Source organism: Papilio polytes, unplaced genomic scaffold (assembly GCF_000836215.1).
Source record: "Papilio polytes unplaced genomic scaffold, Ppol_1.0 DF823912.1, whole genome shotgun sequence".
NCBI classification, from domain to species: Eukaryota; Metazoa; Arthropoda; class Insecta; order Lepidoptera; family Papilionidae; genus Papilio; species Papilio polytes.
In genome coordinates this window covers 1,951,848-1,970,386 of record NW_013525292.1, presented here as the reverse complement: position 1 = coordinate 1,970,386, position 18,539 = coordinate 1,951,848, and the positions used below count along the sequence as shown (strand labels likewise).

At 33.5% G+C, this 18,539-nt stretch overlaps 1 protein-coding gene across 1 annotated transcript in view; it reads right to left on the bottom strand.

Moving 5' to 3' along the window:
* Positions 1-2,252: 2,252 nt before the first annotated feature.
* Positions 2,253-18,539, bottom strand: part of LOC106102728 (chaoptin) — a 34,919-nt gene continuing 18,632 nt past the window's right edge. The window contains exons 2-7 of the mRNA XM_013282282.1: positions 10,229-10,490; positions 7,816-8,079; positions 7,372-7,471; positions 6,653-6,942; positions 5,906-6,052; positions 2,253-5,574 (exon numbers count right to left, since the gene is read on the bottom strand). Of these exons, the coding sequence (XP_013137736.1) occupies positions 2,656-5,574; positions 5,906-6,052; positions 6,653-6,942; positions 7,372-7,471; positions 7,816-8,079; positions 10,229-10,483 (3,975 nt within the window). The 5' untranslated portion in view covers positions 10,484-10,490 and the 3' untranslated portion in view covers positions 2,253-2,655. The remainder of the gene's footprint in view (positions 5,575-5,905; positions 6,053-6,652; positions 6,943-7,371; positions 7,472-7,815; positions 8,080-10,228; positions 10,491-18,539) is intronic.

Sequence of the window (18,539 nt, the reverse complement as noted above, 5' to 3'; positions counted from 1 at the left end):
TAATGTAAGCATCGATAAGATACCTCAAGATATACTGCCGTTTTTGTAAGAACAAAATTTTCCTGTATATTGCGGAAGATATAAAAAATATTTTATGCCTTCCGTAATATATTTATACGCTTGTAAATATAGTTATCTCATACTATTTCGATTTATGTGCCAATAATAAATTAGTTTAAGCAAAATAATGCAAAAAGGTTAAATCGATCACAGCTTCATTATTACTGACTTGTAAAATAAGGTTTTGTATGAAATTTATCTATTGTAGTTGCCTAATTTTAACTGTATCCTGTCTCACAGTTTCTTACAAAATTACCAATTAACTAAACTTTAACAATTCATTTAAGGACTAAATAAAGCAAACTAAACTTTACTAATTAAAACTAAAACGTTACGCGAACGTATAAATTTTAACATGCAAAAAACCAGCGGTGTAATTACTGTAGCGAGTGTAACGAAACATTGTGACACGGCCACAAAGCTTTGACCCGGAGTGTACTGTAGCCCTCACGAAATGGCCGGAACGTTAATTGCTCACAAACCCGTCTGGCACTCGCCTAGTTTTAAATGTTACGTTTTATAAAACTACCAACTATTATTTATTTCTGAACGTAAATTTACTAAATGCCTTACTATTGTAATGTAGACCAGTAGCGTTCAAAATCAGCGCTGACAGCAGGCATGATCGAAATATTAACGGTCAAACTATACTAGACAATTGTAACCCAGGCACATACATTAACGTCTATTGAATTTTGTATTTTTGTGCTGATTTATTTTAGTGCAATCTATAAAAAATCATAGTACAATCGAATTACTAATTACTAAGGTAAATAAGTATTTTGCTTTCGCCCTTCAAAACCTACGCTGATTAAAAAATTTCTGATAAAAAGTATCTGTTCGATATTATATTCAATTTTTTTTTTACTTTTTTTTTGTAGATTTTTCTAAAATTATTTCTATATTTATAAAGTCAATATAAAAAAATATTATTTACTATACATTTCACTTTTTAGATCAAGTGTATTAAGTTTTTTGTCCAAGGCGAGATTTAGTTTTGTAAAAAAATCTTTTGTTTCAGATTCTTCATTATTATGAAATAAATTAATTTTATGTCATTGTTATCCACTGGGACCTTCAAAAGAAAAAATGTAAATTTCATCCAATTTTATTATACGCGGTGTTCGCCGCATTTAAATGATAATCTAAAACAAATAACCTTGATAACATAAAAATATTTCTATTATATAGATTAAAATACACGAAAAAAACGTTATTAGTTTATTGCATAAACTATTTTAGTACAAATGTCTATAAACGGACTCTTAGCACCAAACTGCTTGCTTTGCTGCCTTCTAATTGTAAAAAATTTAATAAAAGAATTCCTTATGCGACTTCCAATTTACAGGAAAAGAAAACAAAACAGAATTATTCGCAGACCGTTAAATACATATTAATGAATTACGCCTGTCCGGATTTGTTAATTATGTAACTGCCAGCTACATTGATTATTAAAACCATTACAATGCTGTACGAAGTCAGGTACACGAACTATATCTAGTGAGGATAGGTTTAAACAAAATGCAACTTAGTCGACTCTAGTACTTGTTTACGAAGAAATATAAAAAGCATTATCAAACTGAACTTTTAAAAACTATACCGGACTGTACAATAATGTCAAAAAAAGAGACGTTTTCTTTTTGAAACTGTTGAAAAAAAGCTCTAGTATAGAAAATCTTATTTTTGATAATGATGTTATTGAGAATTCAATTTAAGCAAGGGCTTATAGGAATTTTACTATTTTGTTATAGTTCCAAGCCTTTTCACTTCATATACCACACAATTCCTATTAAAAAATTATGTCCAAATTAAAAACCACAACAAAAAGTCCTTTTCAATTGAGTGAAATAAAACAAAAAGTCCTATTTATATAATTAAAAGTAATAATAAATAATTAAATTATATGTAATTTTTAAAATAAGTCACAAATAAAACTTACAAACACCGCGCCATTTCTAAGGATAATCTTCTAAAGTTAGAAAATAAAAATACAAATTGTCAAGATAAAGACAAAGTTTGTACTGTCTGCTGGAGTTCTGGCACGTTTTAATATGAACTTTCCTCACAGAACATGTTGAACAAGAGAGTACACTTCTTAAACTATGAAATGAAAACTTAAACAGGTTATATAGACTGGGAGGTTTAATATTAACGATATGAAAGACATCTTCATAAAACCAGGAAAACGAAAAAAGAGTTTCTTAAAAAAATATTTATTTCTTTATAACAGATCTTTATTTTTAAATATGTTAACTTTTTAGTACTATTGGACGGTTTACGGTTACATGCTATTTCTGATGGCCATTTTAATATTATACATTACTAATCTGTCACAGGTGACTAGATATGCCTGACCTAGCCGAAATATTATAAACATTCAAAACATTTCCAATTTGATCCATTAATCAAAATATAAATAAGTGGCAATTTGCTCTTATCTAATAAATATTAATATATCGAGCACAAAATACAAGCAATTTATACTTACACAATTGGGCTTGTTTACACTATTTAAATATATGTACATTTATGTAATAACTACATCATTCATCCATTACAACAATATGTTTAACCACTTTAATTCTAACGTAACCACTATCGATAAATTTTGTCATCGTGTGGTGGCAAGCTGATGAAATACGGCGCAGGAGGTGGTGGGGCTAAGTACCGCACTGAACCAGGCCCTGACTGCACCTTGTGAGGTAACGTCGCCGTAGATAATGAGGCTGGGGGCAAGGTCGCCGCATAACCAGGCCAAGCTGGTCCCCAAAGTGGTGCTCCTCCCGCACTTCCACCATTAGCTAAAGGACCACCCCTATATGATGTGGTAGTCATTCTCAAGCGAATAACACAAATAGCTACAATTAAAATTGCTATAAACGCAACAACTCCACCAACTATACCTATAATTAAATTGTCATCATTGGTAGCAGACGCTAAAACAGGTGCCCCTTTCGGCTCACCCGGGGCTTTGGCACGCTCATGTGATGGTGCGACTGACCAAATAATATCAGGTTCTGCTGATGTTCGATGCACTAGACGCGGTGAAGCAGTAGTCGCTGTACTGCTAGATGACGATGTTCCTCCGGTCGTTCTCTTCTTTGTGTCGCAGGAAAGTTCATCGTCGCCAATTTCAACCAACAAAAATCCAGACAAATGATCAGGTGCGTTACACCTTATGTCTTCTATCCCTACGTTAGGAAGCCATCTTCGCAATGCCCTTGCGTTACAATCGCATCGAATAGGATTTGTATCTAAGCCAAACATTGAAAGATCCGCACGCCGATCATCAAGTGCTACAAGTAACTGTGGCTGCAATGTCGTTAAGTGACTGCCTGCTACATCGATGGTTATTTGGGATGACCTCGGTAAGGGGAAAAGTAGTGCGGGTGGAAGACTTGTAACAGATGTGTTTCTAAATCTAACTACAATGGAAGGCGATTTCAAACCAGCTAAAACACCAGAAGACACAGTTTTTAATCTATCTCCTCGTATTCCTAATACTTCAAGTCGTGGGTGCAAGGCAGACGCAAGCTGATCTGCGCCAATGTTAGTATCTTTTACTTCAACATCTAACTTCTCTAAAGCAAATAAATACTGCAATGTTCCTTGTACATCAAAGTAACCCAATCGTGGGTAACCATATGCTCTGAGCTCAACTAGATTAGGTAATGATCTAAAAGCGTTCTTTTCTATTTTCGTGCACTTATCAAAATATCTCATATCTAAAACACGAAGCGAGGTAAGTCCTTCAAAGTTACCATCCACGATCATCTTAATAGGATTACTAGAAATGTTCAGTCTTTGCAAGTTTTTCAGTTTCGGCCAAGAAACGGCAAGCGATCTGGAGACGTCATCTATTTGGTTATTTGAAAGATCTAATGATTCTAACAAAGTTGTCCTGACAAAGGTTTTCTCGGACAATTTAGTAATATTATTGAATGACAAATTCAATCTATGTAAGAATGGTGTTTCTAGTTGTCCAACAGTTTTTATTCCAGTGCCCGCAAGATTTAAGTCTCTTACAGTTTTTGGTTCGGTTAAAATATTATTTATAGTTTTTTCTGAAAGTGGATTGAATGAAAGATCTAATTTCTTGATATTGACCATCACATTATCTTCCGCTTGTATATCTACAATTTCATTATGAGAAAGATCAACGGATGACACAAAGAAATACTGTTTTTGCAGTGCTTTTAATGGTGGGTGCTCAAATAAGTTATTACTTAAATCAATCGATTCCAGCATATGTAAACGCGATCTATCAAAAATACTTTCAGGTAATTCATTTAATAAATTCCCAGCTAAGTTTAATTTTTCAAATCTTATTATACCTTCGAACAATCTGTCACCAAGTCGATCAATTCTGTTGAACGATAGGTCTAAATGTTGTATTTGAGTAGAATTATGGAAAGCCATTTCGCTTACGCCCTCGATTTCGTTTCGAGCTAAGAGAACCGTCCTTAATTTCGGAAGACGAGCAAAATCTAATTCATCAATATTTTTCAAGACATTACCTGATAAGTCGACCAATTCTAAATATTGCAAGGTGCTAATAAGTTCGGACGGGAAGAAATTAAACTTATTATTTGTTAAGATAATTTCACGTAATCTTGGATGTATTTTAAATGAAGATGGGAATAAGTAACTTAATTGATTATCCGAAATATCAATTACTTCTAAACTAGTGCCGGTGTTAAAGAATTCGCCCTTGAAAGCATTCAACTGATTGCCTTTCAGTGATAAATATTGAATAGACATTACATTTACAAAAGCTGGCGTTTTTATACTCACTATGTGATTGTATGATAAATCAAGTACTGTGAGATTTCTAAGATTTTTAAAAGAGTGTTCTGATACTTCCTGCAATAGGTTATGGGAGATATATATTTTCTCTAAACCTGGATTCTTTAAGAATAAATTAACAGGCAGAGCTTTTAAACCAACATGACTTAAATCGACGATTTTTAAAGCCTGATTTTCGCTAAAAACATTTTGCGGCAAGACATTAATATGTGAGTTGTGACTCATATTTAAATGCACTAAACTAGGAATAGATTGGAAAGCGCTCACCGGAATCTCAGATATTTGATTGTCTGAAATATCCAAGTACCATAGATTAACAAACTTTAGTTCTTCCTCTGTAAATCCTAGGATTCTATTTTGATTCAAAGATAAATATTCGAGCGAAGCTTCCAAACCGTTGAATACATCAGCTGATATTGAATTTAAGAGATTTCCAGATAAATCTAAGTGACGTAACATTCTGAAATGTTCGAATGCAGCTGGAGGTAGCTCTCTAATCACATTACGGGAAAGCACCAGACTGTTGACTCTGTCGGAAACTGCTCTCAAGATGTCGCTCGACAAAGCCGTTACCCTGTTAAAACCTAAATGGATAGAAACCAAGTTGGGCAGACGCGAAAGTGCAGTCGCTGGGATCAGCAGTATATTGTTGTCGCGCAAAAGTAGCGTTTGTAAGCTTGTTAAACCATCGAATGCGTCATCTTCAACCTGAAAAATAAAAATAGGATTTCAAGTTTCATTATGTCTTTATTTTTTAATAATTGTAAATGATGATACAGAAAATGCAATCTTTGATCATGTATAAAATCATTATCAAGCGTTTAAATGGAGTTGGGAGCTTTTTTACTATAGATAATTAAAATGTTAGCTACAAAGTAATAAACTTTACGAAAAAAAATAGTTATTACAAAAGAAACGATCAATTTCAAAGTGTAAAAGTCAGATTGAAAACAAACTTACTTCGGGTATATTTGACTTTATTTTAAATAGATTTAAAGTTGGTCGGAACTTATAAGAGTTGAGTAAGAAATTAACTCACAGTTCGTAGAGAGTTGACACCGACGTCCAAATAGCGCAATTCAGTGAGCCCCACGAAGGTCCCCGGTGACAACTTAACGAGGTTATTCCTGCTCAAGTCGAGCACTTGTAGTGACACCAACGAATTCAAATGGCTATTGTCGATGTTCTGAAAAGTTATTCATAAAATTTTACTATTATAAAGTTTCAGAAAGTTCAATAAATACTTTTAAGTTGATTTCTCTATGAAAGATTTTTCTATTTGTTTTGTTATTTCCACACTAGGATTTTTTCTACAAAAAAACATAATTGCTCTTAATAAAAGCAATCTCAAACCATTATTTAAATTAAAATTACCACAGAGTCCGTTGTTATTAAAGTATTCATTTACTTATTTTTAAATAGTAATATTACGGTGAAAAATATTACCACGTTAGAACACTAATATCAATCAGTGGTAGTTAAATAATGTAAACGCGTGTTTAACTAAACTGCGTCTACGTTTTTTGTAAAATTATAAGACCATGCGCACACCTAAACTAAATTATTGCATGACTGTTTAGTCTCGCTTTAATTCCTATGAGCGAAATCGAATTTTTTTATATGGAGGTGCAACTACTCGATTTTTAGTTATGCAAATAAACAGTTGAATTGGTTACGAATCAATCGACAATCACAACAATTGTGCAATAGTTTATTTAGCGTGTGCGTCTGCTCTAGCTAACGTTATAACTTTGAAGGTAATTTTTAAAATACCTTTCAAACTCACCGTAATCATATTACTGGAAAGATTTAACTGGCGCAACGCGGCGAAAGATTTCATCGCGACGGTAGGGAAATCTGTTATGAAGTTTTCCGACAGATCCAACTTTTGCAAGTTCTCTATGCCCAGGAATACGTCGCTGTTAAACTTTGATAGCCTGTTACGACCGAGATCGAGGATTTGCAAATCTCTGAGACTCACGAAGGCGCCGCCCTCTATCGACGATATCATGTTGCTGTGTAGATCTATTGTTTCCAAATTCTTTTGGGATACGAACGATGCTTGTCGAATGAGAGCTGGGAAATTTAAAATTATCGTTATTTTCACTTTACTACTTTAAAACATATTGTTTTTATTTTATGAATAATTAATTAGATGTATAGTCTTTACAATCACGTTAATTAATTGTTTAAGTAATAAAATTTATTTTAATTAACATCTGAGAATCGCACAATGGATTATTCCAAGAAACTAGAAACAAAAGTTTTAAAGCACAAGCAGAGAATTAAGTAAATATAAAATTAAATTCACATTTATTACGAAATTCCAAATATAACAAGGCTTTCCAACATTTTTGTCTGCGAAATAAAGATAGTTGCATATTTCTTAATAATCTAAAATAAAGTATTACGTAACTAGTAAAGGGAATTTTGTACAAAAGTCATAGAGAAAAAATTACATGTAAAAAAACTTGAACGATTTAATAAATACCCAGTCCAACTTACCTATTCTATTTTCCCGCAGCGAGAGAACTTTTAATGAGTGCGGGCCGTTAAGGGAGGACGACGGCACGGAATTCATATTGTTACGGTCCAGTCGCAAACTCTGCAAATATTTTTCACTTTTAATGTCTGAATATTAAGAGACTATCACGAGACCTATTTTTATAAAGGAACATAATTAACAGAAATACCACCACACACATTCTTAAAGAAACAATAAACATACAACAAACATCGAAAAAATGAAATTTAAAAAAAATTCCAAAGATATGTTATAATTTTTTTTTTTAAAACATAAGGTGGCAAACGAGCAAGCGGCCACCTGAAAACGCCAAAATGGCGAAGCGACCGCTGCTCATAGACATTCGCAATTGCAGAATTTATCTGTATCACAAAGGGTTTTTTTAATTTTTTTATGCCTTGAAGGTGCATCAATATTACACATACCTTAAGAACATCACAACCAATAAGTAAACCCTCTTCTAAACCTCGGATACTGTTCCCACTGAGATCCAGTTCCTCTAACGCCGGTAGGTTATGGAACTCCGCAGTAGAGAAGATTGGATTTAAGTTGTCTCCGAGCAGATTGTCGGCGAGTGTTAGTTTCGTGATGTTGCCTCTGACACCAGACAGTAACCGGTCGGGTAACCGTCGCAAGCTGTTATGTGAGAAGTCAAGCTCTTTCAGCGGTAGACCGTAGGATGAAAATATCTGGAACGAGAGACATTTCTAAAATTATACTCGTACTTTCATAAGCATAGTCGCTTTAGCAACGTATTCTAAAGATTAAAAAACATACATCTACAAATATTAAGAGGATAGATTTGTGTTTTTGTATGTACTTGATTCACGTAAAAACTACTGGGCCGATTTTAATTTTCTGTGAGTAACAAGGTAATTTATCTGTAACATAGGTTAGTTATTAATAATTTTTAATTTCACGCGGACGATGTCGCAAGCAATAGATAGTTAAAAATTAAATTAAGAACAATCATAGAAATATGTAAATACATAAACGGAAATTATTATTGGGTGACATGTCTCAGTGTTACCATTACAAAGTATTAAATTACGTTTTTTATCTGTAAAAGTATTTCGATTTAAATAACGATACCGAGTCTATAAACAAAGCACACTTAATGCTCGGCATTAAAACTTGGCGCAGCTTTAAACTTCCAGCATAAGCGTGATTGCTAACTTTTAATCTGGTATAGCACAAGGAAATACTTTTAAAGTTTTAAAACTAACTCAAAGCGCCCCTGGGACAACAAAATTCTTAAGTGACTTTGCCAAAGATTTTATAATTTTGTAATTATCTTTTACATTGTCAAAAAAAACATATACTGCCAAAGGCTCGTTAAGAGGTCTGTCTTAGCATATTTAAACACAAATTCACAATCTCTTAGTGACCAACAACCGATGCTGAGAGTGGCAGTTATTATCTACTTTGAAAGAACCAACCACAACTTCTTTGGCGGGTCGGATTATAAAACAAGTTTTTAAAGCAATTTTTTTAACTTCATAATTTCAAATTCTTCATTCATAGCCTCTTGTATTTTTGTGCAATTTTAGAAATTGCTGCCACGTCTGTAACCTTTGATCTTTGATGTCAAAAAACACGATTCAACATTACATAGTTTTTCTTCCGTTATTTTAAGTCGTGAAAACGTTCTACTTTCGTAACCAAGATCACGCTACGTGATAAAGCCGTATACAAAAAACTATATGTTACTAAAACTGTTTGAAACCGAGGTATGGAAGCATTAGTCCCTGTCTTAACTTGGCTGCCTTTTGCCTTTTTTTAATTAAACACTTTTGACAGTGGTAGTGCCCGCTTTACAATTTAGCACGAATGGGCCGGCACGCCCGGTGTAATACCACGACCACACAGAAGACAGGCGTGAAATGGAAGCAATTCCGTGTTTCGTCTGATGAGTGTGGTGCCGGATGCCTAATTTAAGTCCCTTTCTCTTTCCACCCTTTTCTTTTAAGGAGAAGTTGGGATGGGAGGAGAGGAAGTGGATTTGACGGTGGAGGAGATGCATAGGAAGGGGAAAAATTCTCTTTATGTGCGTCTCCTCCTCCGTCGTATAAGGGTAGGCAACGCATCTACAATTGCGGATGTCTATGGGCAGCGGTCGCTTCGCCATTTTGGCGGTTTCAGGTGGCCGCTTGCTCGTTTGCCACCTTGTGCTATAAAAAAAAATTGTTTTGTTTTTTATTGTGGCAATAACTATCGTAATTGATTTATTACTCTTTATAGAATAAAATTTTGTCTCTTTTATTAAAAAGAATATTCAATGAATTGGTTTAAAACCATTCTGAAATTTCTCACTTATTTTTGGGTTAAATACCTTATTCCTTTAACTTGGCGTAGAATGTAATCAAAGTGATCAATTACAATGAGCATTTGTTAAACGTGTTTTCACTCCTCGACGTACGGTTATCAGATCATGAATCGCGTGATCGCCTTGTAAATAGAAAACGGATTTGTGGCACAGCATAATTATAGGCGTTTACCAGTGAAAAAACTTCTTTTTGCGACGTACCCTCAATCACTGATACTTATTTAAGCCGTAGGTAAATTGTTGTGTCCTATCCATCCCGTTCTTGTAAGATAACTAGCTGTTGCTCGCGACTTCGCTGTTATGTCACAGATAAAAGAAATTTTATATTCGACCCAGTAGTTTTTAGGTTATTTCTATACATACAAAAATGCAAATCTGTCCTCTTCATAATGTTAGTACAGATAATGGGTTGTGGACGTATAGGTAAGGAGATCCTATATAAATACTTTAAAAATACCCTATAAATAGATCTCGAACTATGCTTATAGTAATTTACTATGACATAGTTTTACCTGTGTTGGTAACGACTGTTGTCCTGCCCAGCGTTGACTGAACGCCGCAATCGGAGCACCGTAAGGCAACGGCGGGTAGTCACCAGCGAATACAACTCTATCGCAGTTCATCAGTATACCGAGTTGCAACGCTCTATCCACTTGTACTTTACAACGACATGGGTACCGTAAGTCGTCATTTAGCTCTGAACATGGTACCCAGTTCTGCTGTCCCGTAGTGTACGTCACCATTAAAAGTAGAAGTAGCCTCAACATTTTTAATCTGAAACAATGAAATTGATTTTTAAAAGACTGGTGATGGTTAAAATTTGTGTAAAATTTGCTAAGAGAGTTTGTAATGAAACGAATTTGAAGTCCATAAATCCTTTGATGGTGTTTTCCAGAATTAATTTAGAGCCGATGTCAATTCTTCTAAGAAAAGCTGATTATAAAATTGAACAATACTTTGAAGACAATAGAATAGAATTTAAATATGTTTGATAAAAGCACAAAGGCAATTGTTGTGTATTGTTTTATAATCTAATATAAACTTAAAGCTCGCTATATACGCTTAGTTCTAACTGACTATTATAAATGTAAAGAAATGCCTACAAATAAAACCCTCTATCTACTAGGATTTACAATTTGCAAGTAGTTTTACAAGACGCAAGAAGCTATTTTTTTTTATTAGTGACGCAAACACAGAACAATATAAATGAAGAGGGCCGCTCAATTATTCAAATATTCCTTCACTTTCACAACTTTCTTGTTAATATTTACACTTTCGCTTTCTATTATCACACGGACGTAACATTTATTAGCTAATATTGACCGCAGACAGCTTGACTACACTTGCTCGAATTGATAACCGTAATTACATTGCTGATTCCGCAATCGATTGTATTCATGTTGTTTATTAGCAATACTTTTCATTACTATTTTGAAGACAAATATTTTTTTAATAAGTGATGACGATAATTTTCGAATATATGTTGTCACTAGCTTTTGTCCGCGAATCCGTCCGAGTGGAATAAAAAAAACAAAAGTGTTACGCCTATGTGTTCTTCCCAACTATCCTCTACATCTGTACCAAATTTCATCGAAATCCGTCCAGCCGTTTAAGCTTCAAACTATAATAAACATCCATCCATCTATACTTCCACATTTATATCTAATATTAGCGTGAAAGTATGACTAGTATGCGTGTAAAAGACTAAAAAGGTAAAAGTAACTTCAGCATACTTTGTACTGCCGGATGTCACCTTTCAATATTAGGTTCAGATAAATTTTAGAAGACGAGTAGAGTTCACTTGAAGAAAATTCAATACGCCTCTTAATTTCAGCTTACAGCTTTTTGAGTTATTTCAATACATACAAAATCTTTCCTCTTCATAATATTAGAATAGATAGGGTAAACTTTTTATATATCACTATTGTTAACTTTTTAACTATTTTGATGTAATCTGTATTCTTGAAGGTTATTTGTCATAATTTGAAATAACGATATATTAAGCTTTGTAATTGTGATCCAAAACGTTATTTAAATATTTATGTCATGGTTTTAAAATGTCGTAATTATGCTTGTTATGTTAATAATCGGATAGTAGTCGGATGTCAAAAATAAGGGTGTTGCATTAGCTCGACGACACGACCGCCATATTGGTAAGGTTATTCTGTGCAAATTGGAAGAAAACATAAGAGGTAAAGAACACTATATTTTATTAAAGCATAACATGGCTGTGACGCCCACACTGTTATTAATATTACCAACACTTCTTCTGTTTAATAAACTCGTATAGAATAAGAGTGATCGTAAAGTCATTAACGCGTGGCTGCATTATCTGGAACGTCCAGTAAATACTGCTAATGTGGATAATGACAACTTAATAGCCGCACCTCATAGCCTCCGTAATAACCTGTTAACTTGTAAATGAGTATAATAGACTTTGTAAACAAGCGTAGCATATTGTAACTGGTTCAATTTATACTCTACCATTTTTTTTCGTGTGGCTTTATGGGCATTAAATTATAAAAATGTTAAAATTGCAAATGTCAAATTACCATTACCATGATAACTCTACTTCCTTAATGTTGGCAGCTTGTAGTTTATGGCTCTTTCCCACATGATTTTTTTTTTCAAATTTATTCACCCCTAAGTTTAATAGCGTGAAAATATAGCCTCAAGCCTGTTGTTAGTGTAGGGCATTTTATTAGAGGAAGAATTATTCAAAAATATTCTGTGATTGTTGACATCCTACGCCACGAAGTAGTGTGTGTTTTCGCTTTATTATATTAGTATAGAGTACAGACGACAAAAGTAAGTAGTACTTATTGTTTTAACCTATTAAAAGATTTAAAAAAAATTAGATGGTTCGATTGATGGATACATGTTCGTTAGAGTTTGTAGCCTAAATTACTGAACGGATTTCTATGAAATTTGGCATACATGTATGTTGTTGGAATGTAATGTAATGTTGTAATGCAATTTGGAATTAACCTAAAGCTACTTACTTTTATTTTTTAAGTATAAGCGAACGGAGTCGCTATCGAATGAAACAGATGGATACTCGTATATTCCTTGTAATAAACAAGCAAGCTATATTACTTTTGTAGGTAAAGAGATATTAAAGTCTTTTCAATATAATATTTTTGAATATTTTTTAACGATTGCATTTTAACGTTAAAAACATAATCTTCATAGTTAGAATGTTTTAATTAATATTAAATAAGCGAATCATCTTTGAATCTAACGATACTAACAGTATCCATAAATTACAAGTCTATAAATTGCTATACTAATAAAACAGACTTTAATAAAAGATGTATTCCGCTCGTATTCTTTTACTCCGACAAAGTAGTGGTTGGAAGGTTCATAATTGAATGTCATGTTCAGCAGCCCAGTTGCCGTAGCAATTGATATCTGGTTCCGTTTTCAATTGTTTCACAAACCAACATGTTTCATCATATGTTTTATTGTATACTAAGAAACCAACTGATAGTAAATACTTTTTTAATCTTTGTTAGTTAAAGGGATTGTCTTTGGAAAGACATGTCAATTCCATAGTACTACTCTTAGACTTTAAGAAACAAGCTGGTAAAATCGTACAGCCGCTTCGGAAAGCAAATACTTATTAGTTATGATTTATGTTTCACTAATGTGTTGTTCTAGAATTGTAATTAAATATATTTTTAACTGGAATATTATTTCGCAGTTCATTAAAATACATAAAACGCCGTTTTGCAACGCAGCGAGCAGTTATTAATTTTTTTCTAAAGAAATAAAAAAAACATTCGTTAATTACTGCAGTATCGTAAAAGCACCTTTAAAACTCACAGAATTGGCTCCATATTTTATAACCCTCAATCCCTTCGGAGAGGTAAGTGAGGGCACGCTTCGATAATTTGCGTGAAAGGAAAATTTAATGCCAGGAAATTAGAACCTTCCGGTTATATCTACGCGTTCAATAGGAAATGTGTGAAATAGAAATGTGTCAAACTCGCACCTATGTGAAGAAATTGTTGAATTTTTTAATATATCTAGTTTTAAAATCATTATAAGATACAAAGTCGCACATTTTAAATCAAACAATTTACTAATAAGAGGTGATAAATGAATCAAAGTAAAATCGATTAGAACCTTTTTTTAATACGTTGTAAGATGAAGCAATAATATTCAGATGCTATTCCGAGTAACAATTATCGACATATTATATATAACTCTTTATAAATACTCTTAAATAAGACTATAATAAAAAATACTTCTAAAATTACAATATAAATAATGTTAATATAATACTTATCAAGATTATCAACAGAGTTTTAAGTATCGAATGTCGTAAAATCTTACCTATAACTGATACAGATTTTTATAAGGTATTACCGTTAAGATATCTAATAACGCCACCACAGAGCCATGAAAATTTATGATATAGAGTAAAAGCTATAATAACAGGACATCATTTTAAATAGCCAATTTCACGTTCAGTCTGGTTTTCTGTTATGTTTCAATATGTACCAAAAGTACCGGTACATTTACTTAACCTCTGGTATAATACACTTATGGCCGGATTCCCAAGTAACAATTAACCATTCGTTAGTGTTTTTGGTTCGATAAATTCTTGATAAGTGTAAACGAACTACATACATAAGTTTTACTCTGTCGTAACTTGGTCAAGCAACACTAATCATTCTGATATTATATAAGCGAAAGTTTAGATGGATGGATGGATGTTTGTTAGTGTTTCTATCTTAAACGGCTGAACGGATTTCGATGAAATTTGGTACATCATAGATGTAGAGGATAGTCTGGAAGAACACATAAGCTATTGTTTAATTAATACTGAGTCGCGGGCGAAAGCTAGTTATAAAATAAATGGAGACTTCATCAACCCAGCATTAAAACGCTTACTTATTTGTGTTGATGAATATCAATTTTTACTTTTAATAAAGTATCGTGCTCCAAGGACCAAATGTTCTCGTTACTTTAGCGCCCTCTTACAGTTACGTAAGTTAATTTTAAATGCAATTAAACATACACAAATATATAGGATAATTTTATTAGTACGAAATTCCTATTAATATTGATGGTAAAGATTGTGACACGTTCTTTTAAAGTTTCTTACAAACAACGACAGGACGATATGAAAAGACAGATCGACTTACACCGGCTTGCCGCCACACGACTGCTAAAGTTCTAAAACTTTCTGAATAATAGACTACCTTAAACTACCGGTAGTTTCTAAAACTAACGATTAATCATTTGCGATATCTTCATAAAGAGCGTCGGTGGCTCAGTGATTTATGCACTTGACTTGTAAATACAGGTCTTGGGTTCAAATCTCGCCATGTACCAATGGGATTATCGAATTTTCATATGTACATAATTTACCCGACGTTCTTACGGTAAAGGAAAACATCATGATGCAACGTCCACATATTGACGAGGAAATTTAAAGATATGTGTGAAGTCAGCCAACCCCCAGTGTACCAACGTGGATGTCTATGGCCTAGTCACCCTAATTTAGGGGAGGCTCCGAGCCCCCCGGTGGGGACGTATAGTGAGCTGGTGATGATGATATCTTCATATTCATGATTACGTTGGGAATATTTTCTACTCTTTCCTAAATAAAAAAAATAAATGATTTTTAGAATTCATACCTATGAAAGCTAATCATCGGAAAACATAAGATTTAATTCCTATGACGTCACAACTTGTATAGTTTACACAAAAGGTTTGTTAACCAAATTATTTAATTTTCTTAAAGGTACTGCGGCAATTAGGAATAGAACTTTATCTCTTATTGTACTAATCCATAAAAATGATACGAATACTATTGAAGCCAGTGTCCACGCAATCAATTATTATGCACCTTACAAAGTTACAACACGTTTTGTAGACATTATTTAATTCATGGTTTTTAGAATCCGGTTTTAATACGGGAATAACTGCTCTTATAAATAATTCCGATTCAAAGAGGTCATTTGCTTACAGTATAAAACCACAACGTAGCAATTTTCAAACACGTAGGAACCGTTATAACAACTGTGTACGTGCATATGTGTTTTACTTTATTATTTAAATATTGAAAGTAACAAAAACCGACACAGAAGTAACAGGACACAAAATGTAAACAATGTCTGTACGTACATCTAATACCAAAATGTATGCAGTATTTACGTTCACTTTTGCTATTCTGACAGTCGTTTATTCTTGTGTGACCTAACTGTGACCTGGCGCCGCATTCCCAGAGATGTAAAGAGTTAAAAATGAGGAAAAAGAATTAGTTTTCCTTGAATAAGGATACGAGTTTGAGTTTACTTTGGAATTAAATAAATCCATGCAACAGTAATTTAAGGAAAAAGAGGAATATATATAGTTTCTTAGGCAGATCTTTCGTATTTTAAGCGCCAATAGCCTAATGGTTTGAAATACTGACTACCGATCTTGAGGTCGAGGGTTCGAATCCCGCCATCCGACTATTGTCGTGAACCATATCCTAGCACAAGCCTAGAGCTTAGTTGGAATGGTTAAAGGAACTATTAGGAAGGAAATAATAATCTACTAATATTAAAAAAATATCAAAAAACAAGGCGATATATTGACTTTTTTATATGGATACGTTTATCATAGGGTCAATTTGTAGGCATAACTTGAGTCTATGCGTCAAGGTTTCGATCAAGTTTGACAAGTTCTTGTTAAATGCGTTCGTACATCGATAAATATTTCAACGACCTTTCTCGATGATGACGTGACTTGAAAACTTAAGCCTTATGGTGTTATATACTTCATAGTTATAAGTAAATTATACGGCCATTTGAATGAAATAAACGGGAATAATGATAGCTCGTATTTTTATATTGCAACTTATTTTTATAAATATATCTTCGGCTCGATTGAATCAATTCGGATTGAAACTAAAGGGGGCGGAGATTATAAGGGTCTGGGATTACGTGGTAGCGGTAAACTCTCATTTGGCTTAAAGCGCTCACGCGAAAACCAACTCGCTACCTACTACAATGTCCATATATTATTATCACATATTAACCAAAAGAACGCCTTAATCTCGTGTAAATACCGAGATACTTATTTCACACATGACGGCGGTTACTTTATTACATCATTACAAAAAGATTAGCATGGTAAGGTCATGGTATTAGGAGGAAAGAATCGAATATGACAGGTAGAACTTCATTTATGAGTGTGGTGGGGTGCACAAAGACAAAAGAACAACAGAGATGGATTGCCTCAAAAGTGTCTTGATCAAGAACACTTCCTTCGACGACTTTCACAACTAAGATATGGAAGATAGAGTAACCTGAGGATAAAAATCCCATGTTCCGACTCTACGGGAGTAGAATAACGACGGGGATAATGATCATTGTGTAGAAATTGTGTCATTGGTTAAAAAAAATAGTTGAAATTCATAACTGTTTAACCGTTATTTTACTTAATTTCGTAGTAAAAATACATAAAAAGTAAAAACAATTTCAAACAAGCATAGCAACGCAGCGAGGCCTTATTAGCTGGTGTTAACTGTACAGATTAAAAATGTTGTCCTCGTGTCAGACACATAGCTTCACAGCTCAGTTAGTTTCCACGACATCCTGGGACTGGTGCGTTGTTAATTACTAGAAAAATGGACTACACCGTTCGAGTTCTCGGAATCGTATAGCGCTGCCGTCCTTGCGATGCAAGCTTAAGTTGACTGCGGATCTGTTCCGTTACTTTGATAGCCACTGGAAACTATCTGCATTCTTGACTTTAATTAACTGAATGCTAGTTTTTTTAATGTTTTGTTACCACATAACTCTACAAAAACATATTTCCGTTTATTTTCACAAAAAAAGTAAGAGAGATGGGAGACAGAGGTTTTTGCTATGAAAATATACGGTAACGAAAATCATACTAATTCTGTAGTCGATAGTTTTTCTTGTGGATATTGCACTTAGTACATGATATGTACACATATGTTTGTGATTTGATCTCTATTTATTGTTCCTTTCGATTGTAATACGATGATCTAGCAGAGATTAAAATACTAGTAAAACCAAGGTAAAAATTAACAAGTGTCTACAATATTTATTTTGTTTTTATAGTCTAGGTAGTACTAGCCCTTGCAATTGAATATACGCTGATTTAAAAAAAATACCTAACAAGTAACTATTCATCCAATGTTCCACACTATGTTTCACATCTGTACCAAAAAAACTTTTGCATTTTCATGATCATAAGAATTACAATATTTTTTTTAAATAACTAAAACATCGTTTAAATAGAAACCTGTCAATATGCAATGGAGCGCAGCATGCGTGTACCAGTACAGTTAAATAAACGTTATGTTTGTCTTTCCGGTTACACCTATAGCGATTGTTAGGCGCAGTTGACACGCGGCTAACCTCATTTCGAGTCCACTTTACCTTACCGCTGTTGAGATTATGGTTATTATAGTATACCATTAGTCATAACTGTATGTCAACTTTCATCCTAACACGGTCATAAGGAGTTACCATGACTATACAAGTCATGTACTTTATGGTGTGTAGCCCAACTTCTTTTATTAAAATATTATTCTCACTGTATCATAGAGTACCTGTTATTCGCAACTTTGTCCGCGGGATATTAAAAAGTAACAAATATGTGGCCTGTGTTACTCACTGATAACGTAGCTTTTTAAAGGTGAATGATTTTTTTTTAAATCGGCCTAGTAGTTTTTGAGTTATTTCAATACTGTAATGTAGGGGTGAAACGGCGGTTGGTACTGGACTGATTTATTACGAGTTAACTGACGGTACATTGATATTGAGATACCCTCATATATACCACACTATCTCC